Source organism: Phascolarctos cinereus, unplaced genomic scaffold, assembly GCF_003287225.1.
Source record: "Phascolarctos cinereus isolate Bilbo 61053 unplaced genomic scaffold, phaCin_HiC Scaffold_1;HRSCAF=81, whole genome shotgun sequence".
Classification (NCBI taxonomy): Eukaryota; Metazoa; Chordata; class Mammalia; order Diprotodontia; family Phascolarctidae; genus Phascolarctos; species Phascolarctos cinereus.
This window is the reverse complement of record NW_027555514.1, coordinates 161930707-161948471: the sequence shown is the minus strand read 5'-3', so window position 1 is coordinate 161948471 and position 17765 is coordinate 161930707. Positions and strand designations below refer to the sequence as shown.

General features: G+C 36.9%; 1 protein-coding gene across 2 annotated transcripts in view; it reads left to right on the top strand.

Moving 5' to 3' along the window:
- CDC123 (cell division cycle 123) overlaps positions 1-17765 on the top strand; it is a 95083-nt gene that overhangs the window by 65607 nt on the left and 11711 nt on the right. For both annotated transcript variants that reach the window (XM_020999689.2, XM_020999687.2), the window contains 3 exons: positions 604-726; positions 2084-2112; positions 11819-11947. In XM_020999689.2, coding sequence (XP_020855348.1) covers positions 604-726; positions 2084-2112; positions 11819-11947 — 281 coding nt within the window. The remainder of the gene's footprint in view (positions 1-603; positions 727-2083; positions 2113-11818; positions 11948-17765) is intronic.

Here is a 17765-nt window from a genome sequence, read left to right as displayed (position 1 = left end):
GTACCTATCCTTCTGCCAATTATATTACTTGCTGTTCTCTAGATAGGTCCCTTTACCTAGAATGTTTTTTTTTTCTCTCCATCTTCTCTCTGCTTAGAATTATCTCTCTGATTTTTATCCATCTTTCAAAATCTAAGTCACGTGGCATCCCTTTCCATTGTACTTTATATCCCTCTCTTCATATGTTATTGTTATTTGGATGTAACATCCTCTGTTTTCTGTTTACTTGCCTACGTCTAGGTATTTTCTCCAAGTAGAATTTAAGTTTCTTGAAGATACTCAGTCCTATTCTTAATATTTTCCACAGTGCCTTGGATATAATAATCACTTGATAAATACTTGCTAAATGTTTGAAAGTGCAATTCATAAAAGTAAAATTTGAAAATTTGATTTTTAAAATTTTGGTAGTAAGCATCATTCTTGTAACCGGATTTTTCCTAGAGATACTAAGTAGAAATAATGTTTTTATCTTAATATGTTACTATGAGGATAAAATGTTTTCAAAAGTAAAATTATAGGATTCACCTGTAAGATTCAGTATATAAGATTCATAAAATTTTATTTGGAAAGCATATTATGATATATCAAATATTTTCTCGGCAGGTATATCCCAGAGGGATTATACACAATACTATGATCACATTTCTAAACAAAATGAAGAGATCTGTAGATCCATACAGGATTTTTTCAAGAAACACATACAATATAAATTCTTAGATGAAGACTGTGAGTATTTGTTATTTTCATTATGTTTTACTTTTTAGGATGTTATGAGACTATTTCATCATGTGATTTAGGGTGCTTACGCTATCATAGACTCTCAAATTAAGAAGAAAGCTCAGAAGCCACCTAGTACTACCAATACCCACTTAAGAGTTCCTTTTACAACATACCTAACGAGTCATCCTCCATCCTTTGCTCAAAGATTAGTGAGGGGGAACTGAAGCATCTCATTCCTGTCTAGGCCACTCCCTCTGCCCATATACCTTAAATTCAACTTCTGAAGTTTATACATGGCATTCATGTTGAACCACTGTATTGAAAACCTCCTCACCTTTTACTTACCAATGTATATATATACTCCCCCAGATCCCCAACTTATCAAAACAAGAGCAGATGGAGATTCATATCAAATATTTCATTGCTTTTTAGTGTATCTGATGGTCTATTTGTACTTTAATTATTGTAATTCAGACCTTTATTTTTTTATATAATTTGTATCTCTCCTATCATGATAAAATGTTTATTATATAGTGTCTCAAAAGTGAAGTTTTAAGCTTTAATAACTTATATAAGCTTTAATAGCTTAAAGCTTCACTAAGATTTTTGGGATACCTTGTATATTTCATAATATATAACGAATATATATTGATTCATTTAAAGAAGGCAAGATAGATTGGTTGTGTTGATGCTACTACATACCCGTCTTTTAAATAATACTTGAAATTATATAATCAGATGGAGAGCTTTACTAAGCATCGATTTGTCATTTTAAATTAATAATGTAAGTATTTGAGAATCAAAGAATACATTTTTCCTGTATTCATGAATATTGTGTTTGCTCAGGTTTTCTCTACTTGCCAAAGTAAGTTTCTCTGCTAGAGCTGTGATGATAAATTGCATTAATTATTCTCTGAGTGTGGGTAGAGTTTATTTTTTCCACCTCCAGACATTACTCATATCACTCCCCAATCAAATAAATGGGTACCTATTCCAAGAGTACTGTTTGCTTAGTATCAAGCTGGAATCATCCCTGTAGCCTGTGTGTAGACAAATTGGACATTATGAAATTAATGTGTTCCATGAAACTTTAATTCAAAAGTATGATAGATGAAAATGTTAGAAAGAAAGAAATAGCATGATGATAACAATGAAGTATATTTTGGCTTTTATAAGACTTAGTTTTAAGTTTTTGAAGTAAGAAATTTTTTCTTGTTCTCAAAACCAAGGAATTTTTGCACCATTGAATAGTGTTTAGAGCTTGTTTTGTTTTTAAATGTAATTTTTTACCATTTAAACATGACTGTATTTCCTTAAATTGTATTGTTTGTAAAAATAATTTGGGCTATTTCTTTTTTTACAGTTGTATTTGATGTATACCGAGATAGTATGGTAAGTTTGATATAATTTGGAATCAAGATTATCCTTCTAAGTAGGTAGAGTTATGTATTTTGGACAAAAAAACTACCATCTCACCAGTCTGCCACAGTGCTTGAAATATCACTTGAAATATCACTATTAGACGTTCATTTTTGTGGGTCATCAAGACTTTTCATTTTTAAAAGTCTCATGATACAAAAAGCCATTATCATCGAACACCTTAGTGAGGATTAGTTTTCACCTGACCAAGAGGTGTCTTTCTTTGCTTGCCTCACAGTTTTTTTGTGATCTGATCCTGTTTAACATAGTTTGATGTACCTGAAAATATGCTCAACAAGGTGAATAATATTTAAACAGATAGGAACCGTTAAGCCTTTTTTTCCAGGATGAAACATGTTTTGTTTTCAGTTAAGTATATTCTTAGCATAATTTGAGTTATTTATACCTTTAGACTAATTTAAAATTAAGCAAGTAAGATAGGGATTATATTATGCTTCCTGGGTCCCATCATGGACTATGGCTAAGGACTTTCTGTCCTTCTGATTGAAGTCTTGCTAGTTTGGGGAGTCAAAGAGAGAATGCTTTAGATAGAAAAGTCCTGTACAATATTACTTTTAAAGGCCAAGATAGATAATTATGATACAGGCAGAGGAGAAGAAGGGCCAGAGACAGAAAGTGGTATCTGGATCACAATCAGGATTAAAACCAAGATTAACAAAAGCCAGGGGGCAGAGTGGGGAGTTGAGGACCAGGAGAGGGAGCTGGGGGCCGGTGGCAGGGTGGAGACAGGAAATGGTGAGGCTGCTGGTTTTTATGCAAAAGAAACTATAGGTCGGTTTGGGAAAGAGTTCTTTGAATATACTTCACTTAATATTCTGCCAGTAGGTTCCTCTTTTTATACTCAGGAGAGATGGTAAGGCAGGGACTTGCCCTGTTAACCTTGCTTTTTAGTCTTCTCTGAATTAACCTCAGCCAAAGAACCCCTTTGTTGTTGTCCATGGCAACAGCTGTCTCTGAGCATCTGCACTGAGAGGAGTGGATCTCACATCTGTCATATGATAATGCAATGTCTAGTGTGGAAAACTTTTAAATGGAAAAATAACCCATTTTATTTTTTAAATTCCTATGATGGTGATTTCAATTTTAAGTCATAAGATCTTTTTTTAGGCATTTAGATTAGACTTTATGCAGTGATGTCATGTCATGATGAGCATCCATCCAATCAATCCATAGCTCTTTCTTAAATGCTTACTATGTATAGGACACTGTGCTGGGTGATGAGGAGACAGGTCCTGCCCTCAAGGAGCTTACATTTTATTGGGGGTGATGCCATGTATACATATATGTACATATAAAATAAGTACAAGATATTTTCAGGGGTGGAGAGGAACTAGTAGCTGGGAGATAAGAAAAAAATGTCATCTCAGAGGTGGCATGGAGACAGGAGATGTGTAGTGTGCAAGGAATGGTAAGGAGGCCAGTAAAGCTGAATTGTAGAGTACGTGTAAGGGAATAAAGTGTAAGAAGATTGGAAAGGCAGGGAGGAACCAGGTTTGAAAGATCTTTAAGTACCAAATAGAGAACTTTATCTTGATCCTGGAGGTGATGGGAGTGGGAGCCATTGCAGTTTATTGAGTAAAAGGATTGTCATGGTCAGGACTGTCTTTTAGGAATGCCACATTTTTTTTTCTTCATGTTTTAGAAAAATCACTTTGGCAATTGAATAGGGAATGTTGGAGTTAGAACTTAGAAGACTAGTGGGTGGGATGGTGAATGAATTGGGGAGGTGTAAAAAGATTGCCTAGCAGCAGTGAGCACCCAGTTGAGGTTACATAAGAGAAATTTGTAGTAGGCCCAGATAGCAGGGTTTCATAATTTACTTCACCTTTGTTCAGCAGCATGTGCGTAGGAGAAAAGGCAGCGGATGCAAGGAGTGATCCAAGGCTTAGTCTTGGGCAAGATTGGCAATTTGTTAAGGGGACAGGGTATTCAAGAGCCCATTGTAGATTTGAGGTGGTTCATCGAGGGGTCAAGATGGGGAAAGAGGAGAATTAAGAGATAATGATCTAGGAGAGAACTGAAAGTTTGGGGGTTAGAGGTCACTGTCCACACAAAGAACAGGTTTTGGGGTTGGAAGGCAGAGAAGGAAAGGTAGAATGACGATAGGTTATGATCAAACAAGGTGATTTAAGAGTTCATGAACATGGAAGTGGTACATTTTTAGGTGATGATCAGGAGGATAACTGTGTATGTGTTGGTTGGGGTAAGGTGGAGGAGCAGGTCATATGAAATGAGTAAGTTAGAGAAGTGTAAAGTTAAGGTGTTGAAGTCCCCTAATATGAAGGCAGGAATTAGAGAGAAGAGACCAAGTGTGAGCCAGGTACTGAACTCACTGAGAAAAGAAGGGGAGTGTCTTGCAGGTTAATAGATAACAACTACCAGAATTTTGATTAGGTGGTAGATATGGATTGAATTAACCTAAAAGGAGGAAAGTTTACTGAATGATTGTAATAGAGGAACAACCTGGAAATGGCCATGGGGAGTAAAGAGTGTTCCAGTCCCCTTATTTCAGCCTGTGAGTTGAGGGCATTGAGTAGTGAAAGTGGAGCCAGTAGTGGAAAGGGTGGCTAGAGAGGCTGTGTCATTTGTTTAGAAGAAGCTAGGTCTCAATGAAAGCCAGAAGTTGGAAGAAGTGGGAAGAGCAAAGATTTGAGATGAAAGTGCCTCAAATAGGCATCAAATGCTTATGGAGTAGACATTCCAAAAGCACAGTGGAAAGAGTGGATAGCTTTGGGGTGGGACTGTGGTGAAGGTTTGAGGGAAGTAAGAATAAAAGATCAGGCAGTGGGGGTTAGGGAATAGGGTTTGAAAGATGACCAATGAGGATTCATAATCATTGGGATGAGAAAGATTTGGAACAACTGCCTGGAGAATGAGATGGTTAATCAGGTTAGGAAGAAGTAGAAGTATAACTTTGGTACAGTGAGATTAGGAAACGTAAATTAGTAGCAGATCCAGGCAGGATGGTTTCGTGGTTTTTCTCAGCTCTGTTCAGCAGCATGTGAATAGGAGGAAGATGGTGGGAGTAATCCAGAGTTGAGATTTAGCAGCTGAGTGGATATATGGGGTACAAGCAAATGAGGAGGTAAGGGTGGCCTCAAGGTTGTGAACTGGGTGACTAGAAGGATGATGGTAATAGTTATAGGAAAGTTTGGGAGAGGGTTAGGTCTTTGAGTTTTGTTTTGGATGTGTTGAGTTGGAGATGTCTGCTGGATGTGGAATTCTAAATATACATTGGACAGTTGGTGTTGCAAGACTGTTGTTCAGGAGAAAGGCTAGAGCAGGGTATACAGATCTAAGAATTATTTGCTTAGAGATAGTTAAATCCATGGCAATTGATGAAGTCATCAAATGAGAGATAGCCTTGAGCCTCACCTGCGGTTGGAGGCATGATGTGGATGATCATTCAATAAAGAACAATGAGAAGAATCAGTTAGATCAGGGAAGGGGAACCTGCTGCCTCAAGGCCCTCGAGGTCCTCAAGTGCATCCCTTTGACTGAATTCAAACTTCACAGAACAAATCCCCTTAATGAAAGGATTTGTTCTGTAAGACTTGGACTCAGTCAAAAAGGTGTATCCAAAGACCTAGAAGGGCACATGTGGCCTCAAGGTCTCAGGTTCCCACCCCTAAGTTAGACAATCAGAGCGATCAGTTTGATTGATTACGCATTTGCTATATGCTAGGCATTGTGTTAAGAGTAGGGCATATGGATATAAATAATCAAGACAGCCCTTACCCCCAAGGACCTTACATTCTAAAGGGGGAAGACAGTACCTAAAGGGGAGCTGAAAAGTGAGGGGTAGGAATACTGAGTGTCACAGAAACCCAGAATGGAGAGAGTATATACTAGAACAGGATGATTAATAGTGTCAGATACTCCAGAGGTCAAGAAGGAAGGGAATTATATAGATAGGCCATTAGATTTGGTAATTAAGAAATCATTGGAACTTTGGAGAAAGCAGTGTCAAGTGAGTGAAATTAGACACCAGGTGGCAAAGGGTTGAGAAATGAGTGTGAGAAGAGGAAGTGGTGGCAATGAGTGTAAACAGCTTTTTCTAGGAATTTGGCCTAGAAATTGAAGAAAGTTAAAGGTCAATATCTTGAAGGGATAATAAAGTCTATTGAGAGTTTTTTAAGGATGCAGGCGACTCTGCATTTGTAGATAGTAAAAAAGGAACCAATTGAAAAGGACAGATTGAAGCTTAGGGATAAAGAAGGGTAAGTGTGTAGGGATGGAAGAAGAGATCACTCAAGATAGAGCATTAATGGACATCCATGCTTAGTTGGTAAAACAATGAGAGAGAGGTCAGATAGCCGTGAGAACTAAGAGAGAAAAATATCATGGAAGCTAAGTGAGGAGAGAGTATTCAGGATAAGAGGGGTCTTCAATTCAACAAGCATCTGTTAAGCACCTAGGGCATCCAAAGCACAGAACCAAAAGATAGGATTAAAAGCTTCAGAGAGGCCAACTAGAATGAAGAATAAGAAAAGGCAATGAAGATGAGCTTCAGAGAGAGAAGAGTCAGTTGAGTTGTGGGTAGGAAGCCAAAGTATAAAGGGTTGAGAAGCAAAGAAGTTGAGACAATTGGAGACTTTTTCTGGGATTTGGTTATAAGTGGAGACAGAGGATAATAGTTTAAGGTGAGATGGAATGATACTAGGTTTGGGTTGGATAAAGGAATTTTGGTCTTTTTGATCGTGTAAGTATGGAACGCTTGTGTGTTATAGTAAGAACAAGGGTGTGACCATGTGTCTGAAGATAGTATTTAATTTACATATATTTTTTATTCATGTTTATATGTTATTTTACCCCTTATAAGATATAAGCTCCTTAAGGCAGGAATTTATGTTATTTTCTCTATATCCCAGATGCATACCATAACACATCAGTAGGTGCTTAATAACTGCTTACTCATTAAATGAACCAACTACCTCCCTAGACAGTGTGTCACACTTTTAGTCATCTCTAATTATTAGTCATCTCTAATAATGAGCTGAAATCTGCCTCTGTTACTTTCACCCATCATTCCTAGTTTTCTGCTCAGGGGCCAAGCAGACAAGTCAAATCTCTCTTCCAGCTCAAATTCCTTCAGGTACTTGAAGATGCCTATCACGTTACTTACTCCCAAGTCTTTTTTTTCTCCAAATATCCTTAGTTCTTCTGATGGTTACTACATGTGTGACCTTGAATGAGTCTCTTAACCTATCTAAGCTTCAGTTTCTTCATTTGTAGAATGAGGGGTTGAACTAGATGATGAGTTCCTTTCTAGCTCTATCTCAATGATTCTATGAACTTGTGACCTTGGTAGTAGGCTGGCCCATTGAGCTGTCTATCATAAGATGTAGAGATAAATGTAAAGTCTTACAATGTACTCTCTCCTTGTTTCTGTCCTAACTCTTTTGCCAACCCTTTTGTTTTTCTTCTGGTTCTTCTTTTTCTATTTTCAAAGTTGGGTATTCTCCATGGCTTTATGTTTGGCTTTCTTTTATTCTCTCTTTATCATCCTTGGAGAACTTACCCGCTTGCATGGCTTCATTTGTCATATCTATGATGGCTTCGAAGTCTACATTTCCAGCTCCAGTCTCATCCCTGAGACACATTCCCTTTGACTCTTCCCTCTCACATCTGGATAGCTGGCAAATGTGGTCAGTTCTCCACAGCATCTCTCACATGCTCATGACCATGAGCATCTCCCTCATTCTCATGACCAGTACCCTAGTGCAAGAAATTATTAACACCTGGCTGGAATAATAGAATAGTATCCTAAAAGCCTCCTTCTTAACTAGTCTCTTCCTCTCTGCAATTCCTTTTTCACATAATTTGGTGTAACGCCTTACTTGCAGGTTTATGTCACACTGCTCCATAAACACTATACATTCCATCCAGATTGGCCCAGCCATGATCTTCTTTGTTCATGTTCTTCTACCTCCATGCCTTTATTTTTACTGCACCCTAAAGCAGAAATGCTTCCTTCCCCCCACTCTCCTAACCACCTTTCAAGATCCAACTCCAATGCCACTTCTTCCATAAAGCTTTTCCTAAACCTGTCTCTTCTCCTTATTCCAGCCCCCATTCAGAAACACCTTTTCCTTTCTTATACTCTTATCATAATTTGTTCTCCTTTATTACTTGTGTACATGTAATATCTTCCCTACCAAGTTTTGAGTTCCATGAAGGGATAATTCATAGTTTAACTCCTCCAATTCTTAACATGGAGATTTCTGTATAGTGGATATTTAATAAATGGTTGTTGTTGAACCCATAACACCAGCACTCTTAAAACTATCCTTTCGCAGCATGAAACACTGCATAAAATGCACAGTTGTTCTGTATTATCACAGATAGGTACTATAGGAGTTCTGTGAAAGAGAAGATTGTTCAGAGCTAAGTAGTCAGAGAAGGCTCCCCTTTGGCAAGTGGGATTTACTTGATACTTGAAGATTTTGTAGATTTGGGGCAATTGGAGGGTAAAAGAGGGGGGTGTTCAAAGAGATATGAATAAGATAAACAAAGGCATAAAGGTTATAATGAATATGGTGTGTTCATGAAACTGAGAATTCTAACCTATCTAAAATAGAGGGTACATTTTGTAGAATAGTGGGAAAAAGGCCTCCTCTTCTCCCTTCCATTTATCCTAGTCCTACTCATCCTTTAAGTCCTAGCCCAAATCTCGTTGCCACATGATGGTACTTCTGATTACTTAGCACTGACTACCTTCCTTTTCACAGAACTCTTGTAGCAATTGTGATGTGTACAACATAATTTTTCACTTTATACAATGTCTGTACCTTTTACTTTATACAGTAGTGAGAGTAAATTCCAGTAGGTAAGGTGGGGACAGATGATGGAGGGCCTTCAAAACAACTTGAGGATTTTAGGCTTGATGGTAGGAATTGGGAGACATTCAGTTTTTGAGTAACATTGAATAGGGGGTGATGTAATGAAAACATTATTTAAAGAACATTAATCCTATTGCAAGGTAGATTGCCTGAAAGTGTGTTTTATGCCCAGAGAGTCCATGTGAAAATATTTTAAAGCTCTAGTCAAACAAAATTGATGAAAGAGTTAACCTTTAAATTTTTATGCTTAATTAAAACTGGTTCAGTTTTTTTTTAATCTAGACTATGACCTTCGAACCAAGAAATAAACTCCGCCAGTCCAATGCTAGCCTTGGTATTTAGATTGACTTATTTTCTGGAGTTATTTTTGCAGTGTGACATATTCCAGTTTATAGATCTCAGTACTGTTACTGAGCTAATTAAGTAGTCCTATGTTTAACAGGCAGGATGGTTGATTATAATGAGATTGTTTAATGGTTTGAAAAAGTAATAAAGCAGAACGAATAGAGATTAGAAAATATCCCAGGCTATTCATTTTCTACTTTTTTGCACAGATTGCTACTTGTTTTCTTACATTTGAGAACTCAAAGTGTAAGGGAGACATTTTACTAATAACTCAGATAACCATGGTTGACATTTTTCTGTATAACCAAGTATTGACAAACTTCTAAAAAAGGTCTGATTCTTCATCACTGAGAATATAGAAATTGTTAAAGGTGTAGGTTTACCTTTTGTGGATGGAGTGGAGCAGTGATAAGAACCTGATCCATGGACAGCTATCATGATGATGTTAGTTAGCACTTTTGGTATTGGAAGAGAGTTTTAGTGAAATTTCTTAGGAAATTTACTATAACATGTTTCTGCCACATATGTTAGCTAATTCAGCAGTCTACTATTTAAAGCTTTCAAAGATGATTGGATATAGGGAGAATATAATTAATACTGGCCAGTGTTTATTGGTAAACACAATATAAAATTCTATAGATAAATAATTGAAGAAAAGTTAGCTAAATTAATAAGAAATACAAATAAAATAATAAAAATATATAAATAAAACAAAAACACAAATAAAACAAATAATACTAAAGAAAAAAAACTTTTACTAAATGACATATTTGTTACCTCTACTTCTTTGATTGGCTTTCCCAGGTTTATTCACAATTCTCTGCTATTCAGTAGAGAGACCTTTGGAGCGGCCAATAGTTTGTAGCATATTAACAACAATGAATTAAATTTAAAAAGCACCCCAAAATGTTAGAGCTATATGGCCAATAAAGGAGGTGAGCTGATCGCATTGCAAGAATAAGGAATAGATGGACAGACTACAGTGGTATTCACACTTTGTAAGAGGCTCATGGCAAGGTGGTCAGTATGTTAGGTAAATCTCCTGGAGGATTTCTGGTAGGCCAAGGAGAGTCAGCCAGAATGGAAGATGTAGCTATGTTTTGATTTGCACAGATAGAATGAATGCTTACAGCCGTCAGATTGCATGTCCTTCAGAGTACTGAAGTATATACAGCTATGTTCTATTAGGATCGTGCCCAGGGCTTGTATTCAGTTCTCTGTATACTTACTTATTCTCGTTGACACATCTTTTACTCCAAATTAAACTTCTCTTTAGCCTGACTAGTTCAGAGATATTTCTCCTCTAAGTCTAGCTATCTGTCTGCTGAGAAAAATCTGTCTTTTTCAGAATCAGAGAATTCTGCCATTTCCTTTTGAAGGGTTTTATTTCCCTTTTATTTTGTTCCCCTCTTTTAGACTATACCAAATCTTATCATACAAAACCAACCTAAAGACCATGGGTTTTCCCTCTACTCACACAGATCACAGTTCTTCAAACACTAATATTCATTACTTTATGTGACCCACACCCTGAAGCCAGCCTTTTGGTAATGAGTATCTCCAGAACACAAGGCCACCAATAGACCACAGTGAAAGTCGTTTTTCTTTGTTGGGAGCATGTCAACAAAATACATTGTCTAAATACGTTGACAAACAGAATTGTCACACTTCCCTGTATGGGGAATATCCGCACTTTTAGCAAACTCTTGGTCTTATGGGTGACTAGTTGATGCAGGCTGGTCAAGTGGATAATCGTTTCCTGCCAGTAAACAATTGCTTTCCTTTCTGCCAGATTTCTCTAAGACATTCTTCATACTGCTTCTTATCATGAGGCTTTAGTTGGGCCTCCTTATGCGATGGTCTTTTTTTCCTTTAGGGTTTGGACCTCAAACTTAACATTAGTTGCAAGACCAAGGAAGAAAAAATGCAGATGGTTTTTCAAGATCCCTTCTTTTTTACGCTGCTGTCAAAAATGATACTTGTCTTTTATTTCTGTGGTCAGAAGATCAAAAGCACCTCAGGAGCCATCTAATCCTAACTCCTTCATTTTAAAGATGAGGAAACTGCAGCCTAGGGAGGTTAAGTGACTTCCTAAAACTACAATGTCATCATTACATGGAGGATTTGAACCTAGGGCTTCTGACTACAGAGTCAGTACTCTTTCCACTATACCATTAATTCATTTTTATTTAGTCAAATGGACTTTCATCAAAATGTAACTTTTTTTAGCCAAAGGAGAGAAGTCATTTGCAAAGCATTAACATATTTTAAAGCCATCTTTTGCTTTAAATTCATTTAGAATTGTTAATGTAATATTTGGTAAGTTTCCTTTGGGAAGAAAGATATATGAAAATAGGACATTCTGATTTACTTTGACTTTTTCAAATTTAGGCAGATTATAGACTTTAGTAAGTGCTATATAGCTTTGTCCTTTATTAACTTTTAGTATCTCAATATTCTCTCTGATATAGGGCAAAGTGTGGCTAATTGATTTTAATCCATTTGGTGAAGTAACAGACTCACTACTGTTCACATGGGAGGAATTAATATCTGGAAGAAACTTAAAAGGTGAACAAAATGAAGGAGAGGCTCTGGAACAGGTAAGAAGTTTTAGAAAAACAATAATCTAGGATATACCCTTTTAATTGATTAAGCTAAATGTTTGCCTAAATTGTCCTCGGTTATTTTTATGGTATGTCCTCAGGGTCTTGTGTAATCAAATAAACTTAATTATCCATAACCTTGGAAAAGCTTTAGTCTAAAGTAAATTTTATAAATACTTATCCACTAGACACATATAAGAAAAGGTACTTGCCAGGTAAGTAATAAGAAATTTTTTTTGATCATTTATATGGAATAATTATTGACTTGAATACTTGTATTTATTTACTTAAGATATTGTTTTTATGAATTCCTATTTTTGAGAATTTTTCCTAAAATAATTACCTTATATGTTTGACTTCGCATTACAGCTGTCTCCTGTTTCTCTTTTGTTACTGAAATATTTGTAGATTTCTTCCCATACATACCTTTCTTTTATCTCAGCCAAGCTATATATATTTCCTCTAATCTTTTCTTATCAGCTGGTTATAAAATGTGTTACAACAAAACCTGAGCTCAAAGTAGTAAAAACATATGTGGCTTAATTTCTCTTTTGATGGTTGTTCAAAATAGAAGGATATTCCATTTTTTCTTGTCTTTCCCTTCAGTTTGAAGGAATTGAATGAAGAGTATGATAAGAGAATCTCTCATGAGGGTACTCACTTAAGAGACTCAAATTTATGCCTTTGTGATCTTCTAAGATATTAGATTGTGGTATTCCATCATTTTTGTCTTCAACTCTTGTCTCTCAGGAACACCACATTCATATCACCACCTGAATATGCCATAGGGATCTCAAATTCAGTGTTTCCAAAACTAGATTCGTTTCCTCCCTCTTCCCCCAAATTCATCCTTTTTGTATCTTTCTGTCAAGGATACAGCTTATAGCTTTTGAATCATCATGGCTCCTCATTCACCCTACATATCCAGTCATCTGCCTTGTTTGATTTTTCATCCACAACCTTTCTCATCAATTCCTTCTCTCCATTTCTGCTGCCAACCCATTAGCTTAGGCCTTCATCATCTCTTTCCTGGACTATTGCAATAGCCTCCTTGTTCTTCTTTGCCTCAAGCAAGGAAGGAAATAAGCATTTATTAAGCATCTGCCATGTGCCAGGCACTGTGCTAAATGCTTTACAAATATTATCTTGTTTTATCTTTGCGACAACCCTGTGAGATAGGTGCTATTTTGATCCCAGTTGTACAGTTGAGGAAACTGAGGCACAGAGGTCAGATTACTTGCCCAGGATCACAAATCTAGTAGGTGTCAGAGGCCATGTTTGAACTCAGGTTTTCCTAACTCCAGGACTGGCCCTCTATCCACTGTGCCAACCTAGTTGCCTCTATCCTTCAGAAACTTGGACTTGAAGTAAGTCAGGGAAGTCAGTGGGCGGAGATGAGGAAGAAGAGCATTCCAGGCATGTGGGATAGCCAGAGAAAATGCCTGGACCTGAGAGAGAAGAGTTTCTTGTTTGGGGAACAGTCAGGAGGCCAGTGTCACTGGATAGACGAGTACAAAGTGAGGACTAAGCTTACGGAAGGCAAGTTGACATGCTAGTAACCATTCAGTTACAGTTATTTTGTACATCTGTGCAGTAGTCTAGAGAACACTGTATATAAAAGAAGCGTAGCAGGATAGCAGTTTGCTCCAGGACTGTGTCTGTTTGAACCCTACTTAAAAAAGATGAGAAAAATGAGGTAATAATGTTTTTCACTTTTTTATGATTTTCAGAGCGTTTACGTATATATCTATATCTATATATATATAGATATAGATACAGATATATAGATATATATAGATATATATATCTATATATCTGTATCTATATCTATATATATATATACATATATATATCTCCACCCATTTTCTTTAATTAGAGTTCTAAGGTCATATTTCAGTCTTTCAGCTTCCCTTTTTTAGAGGCATCAAACAATCAACAGTCATGTCTTTATTTAACATCTTCTCTGTGCCAGCACTGTGCAAAGCTCTGAAGATGCAGATTAAAGTAAAACTGTCCCTCCAAAGAACTTACATTCAAAAGACGGAGACAGCTTGCATGATAGGTACATAAAAAACACATACACAAATAATCAACCACCATTTACTTAGCAGCTGCTGTAGAGCAGGCACTATAGTAGGTGCCAAGGACAAAAAGACACCAGCCCCTGCCCTCTGGGAGCTCCTAGTGTAGCCAGGGGAAACATGTATGTATGTAGGCTTCAGATACACAAGATAGATTGAGGGGACTTTTGTTTTCAGATATGACACAAGCAGCTGGGCAGGGCTTGAGGGATAGGGATGGAGGAGGTGGAGGGAGATCAAGAGAGTCCTGATGTATTATAGATAGTGGCTTTTGAGCTAACCCTTGAAGGAGACAGGGCAGTGAATGCATCTGACCATGGAAGACTGTCAGTGCAAAAGGTTCAGAGATGGGGAGAGAGTGCTGGACATGGATACAATATGGCTGTAAAAAGTTGGGGCCAAATTATGAAAGACTTTAAGTGACACACTGGGGATTTTGATCCTGGGAGTTATGGAAATACTAGAGTTTATTGAGTAGGAGAAACATTTGTGCTTTAGGAAAATCAGTTTGCCAGCTTTGTGAAAAATTGATTTAAGAAGGGTAGGGACTTAAGGGAGGAAGACCAAGTAGAAGACTGTTAAGGTAGTCCAGGTCAGAAGTAATAAAGGCCTGCACTAGGCTGGTGGCTGTGTAAGTTGAGAGAAGGGGATGTATGCAAGAGATGCTGTGGAGGCGGACATGACAAGATTTAGCGACAGACTGGATAAATGGAATGAATGAGTATCAGGAGTTGAAGATGACACTAAGGTTGTAGATCTTGGTAATTGGCAGAATGGTATTACTATCAACAGGAATAAATGAAGTTCAGAATGGAGATGGGGAGTGGGTTATAGAATAAGCATTTGCATAGTACCCACTATGTGTCAGGAACTGTGCTAAGCAATTTTTTTTAAAACAAGTATTAGAATAAGGCTGGGTTTGGGGGTAAAAATAATTATTTCAGTTTGGGACTTGTTGAATTTGAGATATCTATGGGACATCCATTTTGAAATGTGCACGAGGCAGTTAATGACTTGGGACTAAAGTTTAGGTGAGAGACTAAGGCTGAGAGATCTGGGAGTCATTCACAGAGTATTGATAATTTAATGAAACTGATGAAGTCATTAAATGAGAGAGTCTCTAGAGAGAGAAGAGGACCCAAGCCAGAGCCTTTGGTTATATTCAGAATGCGGAGCCATGTTATGGATGGTGATCCACCAAAGTAGAATAAGACATCTGACCATCCTTACTTTTAGTTATTTTGTTCTGTCATTTCTAATGTAGAAGTTATTTTTCTTGGCAGAAAAAAACAGAAACATGATATGAACCCAGCAGTTCTGCTGTCTTTCTCATCAGTTAACCTTGTCCCATCTACCCCAAAGCAAGTCTTCTTTAATTCTCATTTTTCTCCCAAAGCTTAACCTTAGGTTCAGCCTTAGCTGTTCCCTGTTGGCTTAAGCTAATTCTTATAGACTTCCTCTGTTACCAACAAAATTTGGAGAGGCAGATCACCAAGTTGGTTTCAGGGTGACTAATTTTTCAGCTATAACAATTCTCAGAGATTATCTACTAAGTTATAGAAGAGCTGCAGTCTTCATCGGTGTAGAGAGTGGGCCATGCCAAAGCTGGTAAGAGATCCGTGAAGTAAGTATTGAGATACTGAGGTTTGGAGCCATGTCTTAGATTTTGTATATTCCAAAATATCTTACACCATGTAATGGTCACATAGTTGTTGTTGTTGTGGTTGTTCAGTTGTTCATTCGTGTCCAACTCTTTGTGACCTCATGGACCGTAGCAACCCAGGCTCTTCTATCCTCCACTATCTCTTGAAGTTCGTCCAGGCTCATGTTCATTTCTTCCATGACACTATCTATCCATCTCATCCTCTGCCATCCCCATCTCCTTTTGCTTTCAACCTTTCCAAATATCAGGGTCTTTTCCACTGAGCCCTGTCTTCTCATTATGTGGCTAAAATATTTAAGCTTTTGATTCAGTATTGGACCTTCCAGTGAATAGTCTGAATTGATTTCTTTAAGTGTTGACTGATTTGATCTGTTTGCTGTCCAAGGGACTCTCAAAAGTCTTCTCCAACAAAGTGTCAGTTTTGCAGTGCTCAGCTTTTCTTATAGTCCTAGTCTCACAGTCATATATTGCTACTGGAAAAACCATAACTTTGACTACATGGATCTTTGTCGTCAAGTTGATGTTTCTGCTTTTTAGTATCCTGTCCTGATTTGCCATAGCTTTCCTTCCAAAGAGCAAGTGTCTTTTAATTTCATGGCTGTAGTCATTGCCTGCAGTGAGCTTTGACTCGAGAATATAAAATCTGACACTGCTTCCATTTCTCCTCCCTTTGTTTGTCAGGAAGTGATGGGACCAGTTGCCAAGATCATAGTTTATTTGATGTTAAGCTTCGAGCCAGCTTTTATTACTCTCCTCTTTCACCCTCATCAGAAGGCTCCTTAGGTGACAGTAGTACTCATTGAATATGTTCTTTTAATTATTGATTTATTGGTAAGAAAAGAACCAGCAGAAGCACCTGCTTCAGTAAGCTGATTCCAGAATTTCCTCTGGCAGTCTAAGCCTCATCATCATACTTAGTTTGGAATAATAGTTTTCCTTGATTAAAATATATCATTTTTAATGTTTACTGAAAAACTCAGCTCGAAGCTTAGCTTTTTAGTTTGTAGAAGGGAAAGTGAAAATATTGTCAAGTTGAAAGATGTAGTCTAATTGACAGATACTGCATAGGACTTTGCCATTTTCTTTACAATAGGAATATATTGTATTAACTTCTTTGAAAATCCAAGTGTATGGTTATTGTTTGATTGCTACTTGTAATTTAGTTTCTTAAGAATGAATAAGTCAATTGTGAATACTGGTGATTATTTGCTAATAAAAGGAGTGAATTTTTAAAAATACGTAAAGATAGTGAATAAGTTTTTTTTAACCATTCTACTATTGTCTGTTGAAAGAATCTCAGGTAGTGTGAAGAAAGCAGTGGCAAAAGAACTTTATACACAATTACTCCAATAATTTAAATAAAGATGTCTCTAAAAATGCATCAAAACTCATGTCAAATTGTTCAGTGTTGACACCATGTTATCAAAGTTAAAGGACATGTCTTTTCTGTTAATTGGTAAGCTACAAAAGTAGTTTCTGTCATATCAGTCATTAACACAACTAGGCAGTTTTGCTTTACTATTTTCAGTTACAGTACTTTGGGTTGTAGGTTAGTGATTGTTGAGTCTAAAGAAAATATGTCGATAAAAAAAGAAAATATTAAAGACAAACATTTTAACTGGAAAACTATGCTTGAAAGGTCTTCTAACTAAAATAACAACAACAATAATAATGATAGCATTTATAGAGCACTTTAAGATTTGCAAAGCACTTCACAAATATCTCATTTTATCCTTGCAACAACTCTGGGAGATAGGTGCTATTGTTAGATACATTTTACAGATGAGGAAACTGAGGCAGGCGGATTAAGTGATTTTCCCAAGGTCACTGAGCTTGTGTCTATCTAAAAATGACAAATGGATTCAATTCCAATTTGATGGTCCCTTTGGTACTTGGAATTTTGAATTGGCAGTGCATTCTGTGCATATATGTTCACATTCATGTATGTTCACATTCATGTATGCATGCACACATTCTGAGGGAGTCAAGATTTGTGATTTCTTTAAAATTTTGATTTATTATTATGAACTTAACAATCATCAAGAAACAAAAACCGTTCAGTGTACAGAGA